Consider the following 12,056-nt stretch of genomic DNA (forward strand, 5'->3'; position numbering starts at 1 on the left):
GAATGTTTCTGTTTCGTGCGCGTTTGCCGCTTGCTAAAAATCAACTAAAAACTCGTTTCACGCGTTTTCAATTTTTATGTATTCGTTTTTAATTCATTCGACCCATGTGTACACATTCGAATACACTCGCTCATACATTCGCACACATCGACTTACTCACACTCACACACACATCATAAATGTATGTATATTTATGTGTGTTAAAATTCTTGCAGCGCGCTTTTTACATTTTTTTTTTTTGCTTCGCTTGCTTATCAGCGTTTTAAATACGTCTTTTCTTTTAGTTCGTGCGAAGCAGGCTTATCTATGATGCGAGTGCACTGTAAAAAATTATTGTCATCTAAGAAATGAAAGCAAGTTTCTAATTCATTTCTTAAAAAATTGATTAAGTCTCCATCTTGATAGCAAATTTTTATTTAAGTAAGTTTTATATTTAGCAAATTACAATAGAATTAAAAATATTGTACGATTTTGTTAGCATACATTTGTAAAGTATTTCTGCTCGCAATTTCTCTGAGTGATTTGGAAAAAAGTGATTTCTTTTCATGTTTCATTTATTAATTATCATCGTCGACGCAGTCAATCGGCGGCTTTCGTCTTATCGGACATTTGAATTAACGGATGACGCAATTTAGAGCTGCAATTAATGACCAAGCTTAAGCACGAGAGGTTCGCTGTGGGGTCAAAGAATCAGCGCCATTTACGATATGTTGTCCATGTTGTCTTATAGATTTATTATATTATCACAGCTGCCCTTAGTTTCATCGGCAATCAAAGGAGGCTTGTCGGTTTGAGGGGTATTGGACTCTTGGACTTCCATTATCATCATCCAAACTGATTTCAGAACTAATGAATACCAATATGTTTTATTCTGCTCTTTTATAAATCGTTCAACGATTTTATGTTACTTACTGATACAGCTACGGAAATTCATACGTACATTGTAATTCAAAATATGTACATCTTTGCATATTAGCATTGCATTTATTAATATTTTTTTAGTTACATTTGTTGTAAAACCTGTGTTAAAAATTGTTTGAATAGATGGATTATAAAAGAAATAAATTTACAATCGGTTTTTTGAGAATTGTTGAATTATTCTTTGTTTTTTTTTTTTATGTTTAGCAAGAACACTTTGGCCTTATCATCATTTGCACTGTTTTGAGCGAGTAAAGATCGCCACGCCAATATTCCCACCACATTCCTCTATAATGATGAAAACCGGCATAATATCCCTCCAAGTACAGTCCAAAAAGATTACTAAAAACGTAATCCATCAAATTATTATTTTCTTTAGTGAAGTACACTTACCATTTTGTGCAGTTGTCAAACCATCCAGCACTAGCGCGCCTTGAAGCGCACTTATCAGCTTTATGGTCACTGTCGTAAGTGTAAAATCTCTGGCCGGCAACATAAGTCATTGCATCACCGGCATTTCCGGTGTACTTGCCAAGTTTCTCCAATGTATAGAATGAAGTTTTGTTTCCTACTAAAAAGTCGTCATATCTGGCATATCGCGTGTTGCCGTCGAAGTCTTCCAAAAAAATAATAAACTTCGTGGGGCTTTTCAGAAGTTAACACATGTAACTTTTCTAATCCTATGAAAAATTCACTAGTTAAGTCACCAAATCCTTCTTGGTATTGTTTCCATTTACGAAAGAAATTTGTTTGGCCATCAGAACGTTTCAAAACAACCATCCAACCAGGTCCAGCTATATCCGAATCACAAAGAACAGGAAAGGGCTTTGAACTGTTTACGCGAATGTGAAAAATTCCGCTTCGTTTAGGACAAAACATCGTATGTTTTTGATTGCCAGTGATATTTTGATCTATCAGGTCTTGCAGAATATCATTCACGTTTAGACTGCTTAGATCGTGCTGAAACTCTTCTATATACGTCCATGTTAAATTATTAAATTTTTGTAGATCGTCCAATAATCTGTAATAGAACAGGGCGTATTGCGTTTTTATCATTACATTTTTGAATTTGAATAATTTTACTTACCTTCTTCTGGCCACTTCATTTTGCGCCGAACTGCATCTGTAACCGCAGAAGACAAGGATTAGAATTGTCAAGAAGAGCCACGTCCGTTCCATTTCAATGCTTACAGTTTAATGATTTTAGTTCTTACGTGTCTCTCAAAAAATAATCGGTCATTCCACATAATGTGGATTGATAAGAATTTTTGTGTATAGTCGGCTGTACAGCACTATTTTTATACCCGCTACCCATAGTGTGAATGGGTATTATAAGTGGGAGAATGAGGCATCTTAAAAAAAAAAAATTGATTTTTAAAAGATTTTCACATATATAACTAATTTAAAACCTAATCATTAAAGCATATGCATCATTTGCTCTTAAATGATTGAAATTTAATTAAATTGCAATACTCACGCATACAAGCATAGAGAGGAACAGAGAGACAGATGCATTAAACTCCATGGACAAGCTCAGCGAAAATGACAACACATGAATTAATAATTATTTTTTAAACACGCTCAACTTGAAATTGGCATAATATCCTTGTCATTGACAGAGAGAGAGAGGGAGAGAGAACATCATAAATAATATGCAAAATATTTAAAACTACTTTAAAAAGTATTTGGGCATGGGGCACGTATCGTGTGTACTAAGTGTATCAAAGTGAAAGCTTTACGGGAAATTATTTATATTAAAAATTTCACTTTTTCCTCCACATATTTCATTATATGCGGGCAAAAGCAAAAGCGCTGCAATGTTGGTCGTTATAAAGCAAAATTGCATTTTAATATATTTTATTTATTAATATGTGTAAGGTGCCTACAATTCGCCCAACGGCATAATACATATACACAGTATCCGAGTATAGAAAGTGCAAGCCGTTAACGGTTCATTGGTAGCCACACAAACACACACACACACACACACACACATACACACTTGTACCGCTCCCTTTGACTCCCTTTGTTCGATTTCCATGCTGCTGTCCTTGGCTCTTTTCCTGCCTCAATGAAATGGCGTCAGTCTCTGGTAACGCTGCCTTGTCGATGCACGAATTTCATAATTCAATTACGCCTCGCAAGTCACTGAAGAGCTTGGGAGGAGTTGCAGCTGACCGCGGTTTATTCAAATGCCCTGCCAGACTGCTTAAAATTGAAAACAAGCACAATCGCCTCGTGATTAAGGAGAACTTTTATCTTAATAAAGGATGTGCATGCGAAAGGGTGTAGAAAGTTGTGGTGCTTTTTGCGATTCATTGTATGCATTAAAAAAGAAACATTATTTGGTTGCTGGAGCTGATAGTTGGGTGCTCTCTCTGGGCTCTTTGGGCAGCAAACAGTTTGCCTTGTTAAATGCTCACTTACGCACGCACTTAGACCATCTTCCCCTCCTCTTTTTGTTCTGAAGTCCTCCCTTCCACTAAAAGTTCAGTATTTTCATGCATTTTTTTGTGCTTTTCACTGAAAAGAGCAATGCTTTGCGGTGGTTCTTTTTTGGTTGAGCATCTTAAAGTCGAAGACTCATTTCGTAGTTTCGTTTTGCTTGTTTTCTCCCAACTTTTTTCTCGTGTTACTCAAGTAAGTAAGTAATTCAATTTCCGGTGTCTGAGCACCATAGAATTGATATTAAAGTTATTGAAAGCGTAGCAAATAGTCAAACAAACAAACAAGCGAACCGACAGACAAAAGGATGGAAAAAATGAAATGTGTAAAGCCTTTTACCCACTTTGGTATTTGTATGCTCGACAAATTTGTTGTCTAGACAACTTTCCATGCGTGGAAATATGCCACGTGGCTATTAGCAAATTGAAACGGTCGATTTGAAGACTATAGTATATACTCTGCAGAATGATGATGATGGCTACGATGCTGATGATGATGCAATAAAGTGCGCCACCAACTCACAAATGTGATCATCAGCATTCAGCATCAATTCCAGCTTAGCACCTGGCTGAAGCTCTCACTCGTTTACTGCTTCGTCCCTGATTTGCATAAGGCGGCAAATGGCGATGCCAACAAAGTTTCATCTCAACTTGGAGACACTTCCAACGTGCCACAGTACCACCGTGCCACCGTTTCACCATGTGCTGCCTCAAATCCAATGAAATCAAAGCCCTTCCCAAGAGCCCTTCAACAGCGACAAGTTCAAAATTTCGTGTGTGATTTTTATTGTGGCTCACAACTCTCTGGGGTCTTGTTAGCACTCACATTTTGCGGTGGCTCTCGCCAACTCTTGACATCTCTTTTGGCCGCATTTCAACAGCTGCTTACTTGAGGTTGATTAGTTTTAGTCTGTCAAGTATTGAAATTGAATGAAATTTACTTCTTAATTACATAGACTTAAGCATTTGATTAGCACATTTTATTTTTTATTGACGAATATAGAAATTTTGTTTAATGTTCTTTGACTAGCCGCAAACTGAAAGCGAAAATAAAGTAAAAGTTACAGTTTCTTAGAGCTATGGCGGCCATATTGTGGATTATGAAATGTCCAAGAATTTACCTTTTCTTTACATCTGTCATATTGCTGCACATAGGTAATCCACTCTGCCCCTAATAAAATGTGTACAGAATTGTTCGAACTAAAATATATTGAGTTCATATATGCGTTTGTCAAGACAGCTAGCGAAATTGGTTGATTTTATTAGCTTAGAATTCGCGAAATTTCTAGATAATCTTTTACCTGTCACCTTTTTTTTATTGCCGCCCACAGGTCGTTCAAGGATTCCAGGAAGATAATTAAATGCGCGTTAGATTTGGTGAAACCCCCAAGATGCAGCTGCGCCTCAACTAGATGACCCGAAGCGGATTAACAGGTATCATTCCGTTTACCTGTGCCTCCTTTAAAAGGCACTGATCTGCGGCAAGCGATCACAGTTACAAACTGAAACGTCTAACGTGAACAACGTGGAAATCTTTATCGAAACCTCTCGAAAAATGGTGTTAAGCAATTCAACGCCCAACAATAATCACAAGCAGCACGAGCTTGTCGTGGATACGGCGGCCATGAATAGTGCCGATCTGACTGAATTGATTCAACTGAATGCCGAGATTGAGGAGCGTCGCTCCCGGCATGCTCATTGTGGCGATGTGAGTGATGCAAGTGGCTTGCTGCGTGCAACGATGACGCGTGAGGAACTGTTCGAGGTCTCCTCGGTGGACGATGATCGTTTCCTCTCGGCCCTGGAGCATCAAAACTCGTATGTGACTCCCTCACGTGTTCCCATCACCGATCTGGACTTGTCCAGCATCGAGAATCTGATGAAATACTTTGATGAGGAGGTGCCAGTAACGCCCAAAAAAGAGGCGACCGCAACGCTCGCCTCGTGCAGTGGCAAAGTGGCCAGTGTCATTGCCAAGTTGGCCAGTGAACCGGTGGCTGCTGTGCCCAAGCCAAGGGTGATGGATAGTTGTAAAATGAAAATCAACGAACTGAAGCAGAAGTACGAACAGCAATCAGAGCAGCAGCTGGCAACTCCGCAGGCTGTGCGGGGAACTGGAGCTGGAAGAACAAGCTCTATGCTGCCCATGAAGGTTAAGGAGATGGCACAGCTCTTCAATTCGAAGTTTAATCAGGTGATGCGACGCAACGACGTCTCGCAATACGCGACGCTGCAAAATGAGCTCTCCATCTCGCTATCGCCGGAGCCCAAGGCACAGTTACAGCCACAGCCTCAGCTCAGGCAAATGGCAGTGAAGTCAAGGGAAACAGTTCACGGAACTTGCCTGATCGCCGAGGATGTGTTCCGTGAGCTGAGCGTGAAGGATAAGGTGTTGCTGTTCAATCAATTTGTGAGCGACATTGCCGCCAAGCATCCCAAATTCAATGAGCACGCCGACGACCTAAAGGCTCAGGCCAAGAAGCAAATAGCTCGCGGCGAAGTGATAGCCGAGCAACAGGCCAGCGTCCGACATTTGGCACAAGAGCTGGAGGCCAAGTGTGCATTGCACGACACCCCGCCAAAGCGTTTAACACCAGCCGGAAAGTGCAACTCCTCGTCGAAAACGCCTTCGACGCCCTCGCTTCATGTAAGCACACTGACTGTGGTCATTAAGCCCAGCCCAGAGCGACGTCTCGTTCCGCTGCCGGGCCAGAAGAGCGCACAACGTGAGCAACTCGCTTGCAGTTCGCAGAAGCGCAATCTCTCGGCCATACGCAGTGTGCTGCCCACAGAGGCTTATGCTCCGCCCAAAAAAGATACGACGCACACGTCAGGAGCGTACTGGCAATGATAGTCATCCGTTTTTTTCAAAATGAGCCGCTCGAGAGCCTCTTCTACAGCTGGCTAAGCACCGAGAATGGAGTGCTCTTTGACATCACTAGTGTGTCGGATAAGGAGCATACCATCGAGATTGCCAACAGCTGTGATGAGATGCCCGCCCAGGGCACCATTACCTCTATTGGTGATTTAAGCCAAAAGTCGGCTGTCGAACGTCTGCTCGAGGAGGCCATTGCAAAGTTGGAACTGGAGAACAAGACCAAGGAGTCGAGCTATGTGGATGAAAGGGATAAGGATGTCGATACAGCAGCGATAGCAATAGCAACCGCAACGACACCAACTACGCCAGCTACACCAGCAACACCAAGCACACCAACAACACCAGCGGCAGCCACGCCCACGCCACGTAAAATGAAGCGCCAGGCGCCGCCAGTGCCAGCTCCGCGGCCCAGTCTTGTCAACCAGCCGCAGAACGGCGACTGCATCTCATCGAGCAGCTCGTCGAGTCGCAAGCAATCTGATGCTGAGGAAAGTGAATCCGGATTGTCTACATTACCCAAGGTGAGTCACGTTAACGAGAAACAGCAAGCGATCAAGACGCTCTCTAAATTCAAAACAATAAACAATAATTTTGTATTCGATTTCTCTATACTTTACACATTTCTTTCGTTTACTAATGGAACCTCTTAAATTCTTGCAGATAACCAGCGATGAATCTCAGCCGGAAATGACTCCAACGCCGCCCGCCGCAGATGAGTTTGACTTTGCCAAGCCCGTGCGACCGCCGCGCAAAAAGAAAATGCGTCGCACTTTGACTTGGAAGAAGGAGAATTCCATAGTGGAAGCTACGGCCAATGCAGTGACCAGCACCGACTCGGATTCCGACTACAAGCCAGCAGCATTGCAGCCTAAGAAAAAGCCAACAACTCCAGCAACTGCTTCACATACCTTACCACTGCCCGAGCAAAGTTACATTGAGCTGGACAAGTCGCTGATGCGTCACGTGAACTCGCCGCGAAAGATCAAGTCAGCTTACACCTTGACCGTAATGTCGTCGCCATCGCCCAACGCCGACAGCGATCAGTCGCCAACGCAGACACCACGTCAGTCGCTGGAGCAACAGCAGCAGCAGATGCGCGACAGTTTCATAGATCAGGGCTTCGAGACGTGCTCCAACGATGCCAGCCCGTTGCGTCGTCCCTCGCTGGGCATGGCCAATGCCAACCCATCGGGCTTCTCCACGCCGGTGAAGGGCGGCAACAAAGGTTCGAGTGCTGTACAGCAACAGCTGTTCAGTCCCATTGGGCAGCTGGATAGATCGCGTCGCAGTTCGTTGGCCATGCAGGTGATCCGTGAGGATCATCCATTGGATTTGGCTGCCGCCTCGGATACGCCAACAACACCCACTTGTAGCGAGCGCGAATTCTTCGCCAATGCACCGACTGTGGAGATGAGCTCGTCCCAGCTGGAGAGTCTGTCGCCCACTAAATCCCCATCGAAGTTTTGGATCAGCGCTGGCGACTTTACCGTCTCTCTGGATGTGGCACACAATACGCCCGATCGCTTGCGTCTCCTCTACGAGATCTTTACGCAAAAGAGTTGGGAGACCCGAGAACTAACCTTTGGCATCGATGGACACAAATTCAGCCGATCATCAACAGCCGGCGTGCAGCAGGATGCCAAGTCGCTGCCCGAGCGACCGCCTAGTGTGAAGGGATTCTCACATTATTGGTTTGCCAGTGGCGATCTGGCAGTGCCCTTCAGTGGCAAGCACATCTCCAGCGAGAAAATTGAGCGCCTATTCCAATTTCTGGACATCGAACTGAGCACGAATGCTGAGCTTGAGCTACGCTTTGGCGTCGATCACTTTGAGTTTAGCAGCATACCCGAGTTCTGGAACACATCGCCCAAGTTCTCCATCGAGAGCAACTACAGCATGCTCGTCGGACTGCAGACTGGTAACAGCAATGGGCTGGAGGGACGCAGCAAGTACGCCTGGCCCAACAATCATAGCCACAACTCAACCAATGCGATCAAGACCAGCGATCTCGACCAAACCGAATTCGAGTCGGACAGTTTCAGCAACAACAGCGGTCGACTTTCTTTCTCGCCGGACTTGTTTAGCCAAGACTATGAGGCGGTGCCGCTGGATGAGCTCTTCGACAAAACGTTGCCTGTCGTCCGTTCGGCGCCAACAAACACCACTTCTGCCGCAGCCATGTCTATGCCCCAAATGCTGCGTACACTGCAACAACAGCAGATTAAGTTGAAAAGTGTCGAACAGCGGATTAAGAACTATGAGCTTCCCACTAAACTCACCGAGGCAACATTGAAACAGTGCCGCAGCAAACCGGAATACGCTCAGAAGTTGCGAACCATTGACAACATCGCTCGCAGCAACGGATTTCGTGCCTGCTCAATGGAGGAACTCGAGAGCTTTATGCAATTTCTTATCGAGTATGCGGACGTCTGTCTGGGCAGTTGCAGTGAGCACATCAACAAGATAATCGATTCTCTTTTGGATCAGCGCGCCGTCGCCGTTTAAATTTAAGCATCTCACATAACAAAGCATGCCACTAATTTTTTTTTGTAATTATCTATATGTATCTAGGCACTAACATTTAATGTTACACACTTTTATTTCTAATAAACTTTATGTAAAAAGTTAAAGCAAAAGACTGTATTTAGAAAGCTATGATCATTAATTAACGTTGATATAGAACTTAAATTAGCCCGTCATTATCTGCATTTTTAAAAGCATATAATCAATGTCTTTGCAATTAGTAGCATAGTATTAACATAGCATCAAAAATAAAATTTTAATTTTATAAATTTACGAAAAATAAAATAAATATAGAAAAATGATCATCAATACAAAATTTGCATTTAAATTGTATTTTTCTGATTACTGATGAGAACAATTATCCTCGCAAAAAAAAAATGAAAATCGTCTATGTGATATCCTTCAATTTGAAAATTTATCCCTTCAGACACAATTCCATGGTGAGATTCTTATTTATTCTCATTCTTTCATACATGTACATAATCATGAAACAATAAGTGAATCATTTAATATTCGTAATTCAGCTAGCAAAATTCTGAAATAGAGTTAAACAGATCCATCAATGGCCCATTCAAAATCAAATTGATGTGGTTTTAGTTGGCAGACAGTTAAGGGTTAGCTATTGACAGAAATAGTACTTGCTTGGAGTTCAATTGGACCATTCAGCTTTAGTTGTCAAGTAGAATGTTGAATGCATCATCAGCGTCTTTAGGACATTCGGCTCTTTCGCCTTTCTCTTGTGAGTGTTGTGAGTGTAGGAAAGGTTCTTTTGTGTTTGCATTGCGCATACGCCACGTAGGACAAGGAGCGTCACGTTGCCGTTGCCGTTGCCATTGCCGACGCTTGTCAAAATATTTGCCTTGGGTTTTTGTGGCCAACAAACAAGCTGCACAAGAGCAGCTTAGCTCGGCAGCAACAAAGTCTCTGTCTATTGTAATCCATTGCTTATGTGCAATGCACAGGTTCGCTTCAGTTCGGTCCGGGTTGGCAGTTGTGCAGTTTGCAGTTGACTGTTGGCAGCCAAGTGGGTAACGCCCCCCGGACTCAATAACAATTTCACGTTCTAGTACCCAAAGTGCTGCGCAAACACGAAATCAAATAAAATCGAAAATCGTCACACACACAACCATAAACTGTAAACTCTCTCAATGTGTTCGTCGGTCATTCTCTTGCAACTCGATTGTTATTGATATATGCATTATTGCTGAGCTCTGGACATTTGTTTGGCAGTGATTTGGATAAGGCTTGTTATCCTATGACCCAATTACAGATCGTTTAAGTCTTCCAAATTACGTAAAATCTACTAATGCAATAACTAGGAGAATCTACCGAATTTAATGAAGAATTAATCGTAAGAATTTGTGTACTCACCTCTTAATTTTATAGACTACTCTCAAGAAATAAATTGGGAATAATTGTGTGTTTGTTTTTATTTATATTTGTTTCCTTTGCATACGAAGCAATCGCATAATGATGTTTATTCCGCCGTCTCGGTTTGGTTTTAGTGGGGGGATTAATTTAATTTAATGTACATTATCACTCTTATCAATTAGAAACACAAACTAAAGCCTATGATATATTTATGTTATGTCTGTATCGTACTCGTTTATAATATAGTTTATGTTTAGTTTAGTTTTATCCTTAATTAGGCTGCCATTTGAATATGTGAGCTTAGTTTTGTGGTTAAATATAAATACTTGTGTTTTATTTGAAATTAATTGCGTGTTGATTAACAGTTTAATTGTAGTGTTTTGTTTATGTTTTTGTTTTCGTTTTTGTTTTCGTTTTGATTAGTGTCTCGCCTTGAGCTGATGATACTCGTACTTCAAGTTCCAAAATTATTCATAATGCTGTCTAATTTAATACAAATTATATCGCAAGTTATTATAATGCTTATAACGAGTACATAATTTACAATAGTCTGTCTGATGAATACATAAAAGTGTCCGTGTGTGTTTGTGAGTGTTTATCTAATTATTTACATATGCGTTTGTGTGTGTGTGTGTTGGTGTTGGTGTATTTGTGTATTTTAACAATTTGGCAGCATTCGGATTTTTGTTGTTGTTTTTTTTCTTCTTATTTTCCAATTCAATCTTATTTGATGTGCTTGGTAATTTGTTTCAACTGCTCTTTTCCGCAACAGCTTTTGGCATAATAATGCAAAGGAATACCACAAAAAACTTATGCCTAATGAAACCGAACCGAAAGTGGCAGCTTATTAACAAAAGTTGATTTTTAATACATTATTAATTGGCCTATTACATGCTATTCATCAAGTAAAGTAAAACGTCATATAATCAAAAAATTTATTAGACATTAAAAACATAAAAAAAATTAGTTTAATTTGCAATACTTTTAAACGTTAAACACATAAATAATAAGTGAAATCAGGCTTCACTTTGAATCCTATAATTAAACAATAATTATTTATAAAGAAAACACAGACCTAAATAAAATTGTTTTAAGTTTTAGAAAGAGCATTCGCCATTCGGTTGTCCACTGCTTTTAGATGTTGTTATTTAATTTACTGCCGCTTGTTTGCCATAAACTGTTATGGTTGATTTTATTATTTTTATAAATCTAGCACTTGTATTTGTTTTTCCTCATTGTTTTCGCTTGGGGGTTGGGTAAACGAAGTGAACCTAAATTTAACCACATTGCAATTGGCAAATTGTTTAATTAAGTATTTGTTGTTTTTATTCATTGTTTGTTTGTTCATTGTTATTATTGTTGCAATGTGTGTGCTGCGAGTTGTTAGTTTTGCTCTGTTGCGTTTTTGTAATTTTCTTTGTTTTTGGTAATGGCACTTTATTAATACAGCTTGCATTTACTTGTTTGTCCTAATGATGTGATTCAATTGCTAGCAGAGTGAGAAGCATTGCAAGCCAGAAGATGGATCGCAGTGCATGGCCTCCACTGCGTTTACCTTTGGACCAATCGTAGCTATCCGGATTGCTGCCCATGAGTTTCTGTTCAGATTTTCCGATCTCATTTAAATTCGATTGATACTTATTGCCCACTGTAAATCACGAACATGGATATGGATATGAATACTTGCAAATGACAATCGAAATCACAAATGGCAGCTACTCACATTTATCATACACAATCACCGAGTTTGTGGGCAAATCGCCGCCAGAGAAGCCATTGAAGGGTGTGTTGGCATCGTAGAGAAAGTTCACTGTTGTTGTTGTTGTGCGCAACGTTGTGGTTGTGGGCGGTGGTTGTGTGGTCGGTGGACTAGACACTGCAATGAGGATATAAAGAGAGGTCCAGGGTAATGAGTATGAGCT

At 41.1% G+C, this 12,056-nt stretch overlaps 2 protein-coding genes and 1 long non-coding RNA gene across 3 annotated transcripts in view; 1 reads left to right on the forward strand and 2 right to left on the reverse strand.

The window, feature by feature from the left end:
- Positions 1–8,864, forward strand: part of LOC133847288 (uncharacterized) — a 77,114-nt gene extending 68,250 nt beyond the window's left edge. Inside the window, 4 exon segments of the mRNA XM_062282233.1 lie at positions 4,694–6,168; positions 6,170–6,220; positions 6,222–6,761; positions 6,901–8,864. Coding sequence (XP_062138217.1) covers positions 4,918–6,168; positions 6,170–6,220; positions 6,222–6,761; positions 6,901–8,745 — 3,687 coding nt within the window. The 5' untranslated portion in view covers positions 4,694–4,917 and the 3' untranslated portion in view covers positions 8,746–8,864.
- LOC133847299 (uncharacterized) lies at positions 1,096–2,149 on the reverse strand. The gene is made up of 3 exons (XR_009895157.1): positions 2,006–2,149; positions 1,312–1,939; positions 1,096–1,260 (listed from the first exon to the last, which is right to left on the reverse strand). It is a non-coding gene; the product is annotated as an uncharacterized LOC133847299 (long non-coding RNA).
- Positions 8,865–10,262: 1,398 nt separating the features above from the next.
- The window catches only part of LOC133850371 (neurotrimin), a 60,319-nt gene continuing 58,525 nt past the window's right edge, over positions 10,263–12,056 (reverse strand). The window contains exons 8-9 of the mRNA XM_062286446.1: positions 11,858–12,010; positions 10,263–11,782 (exon numbers count right to left, since the gene is read on the reverse strand). Coding sequence (XP_062142430.1) covers positions 11,604–11,782; positions 11,858–12,010 — 332 coding nt within the window. The 3' untranslated portion in view covers positions 10,263–11,603. The remainder of the gene's footprint in view (positions 11,783–11,857; positions 12,011–12,056) is intronic.

Source organism: Drosophila sulfurigaster, chromosome 2L, assembly GCF_023558435.1.
Source record: "Drosophila sulfurigaster albostrigata strain 15112-1811.04 chromosome 2L, ASM2355843v2, whole genome shotgun sequence".
Taxonomy (NCBI): Eukaryota; Metazoa; Arthropoda; class Insecta; order Diptera; family Drosophilidae; genus Drosophila; species Drosophila sulfurigaster.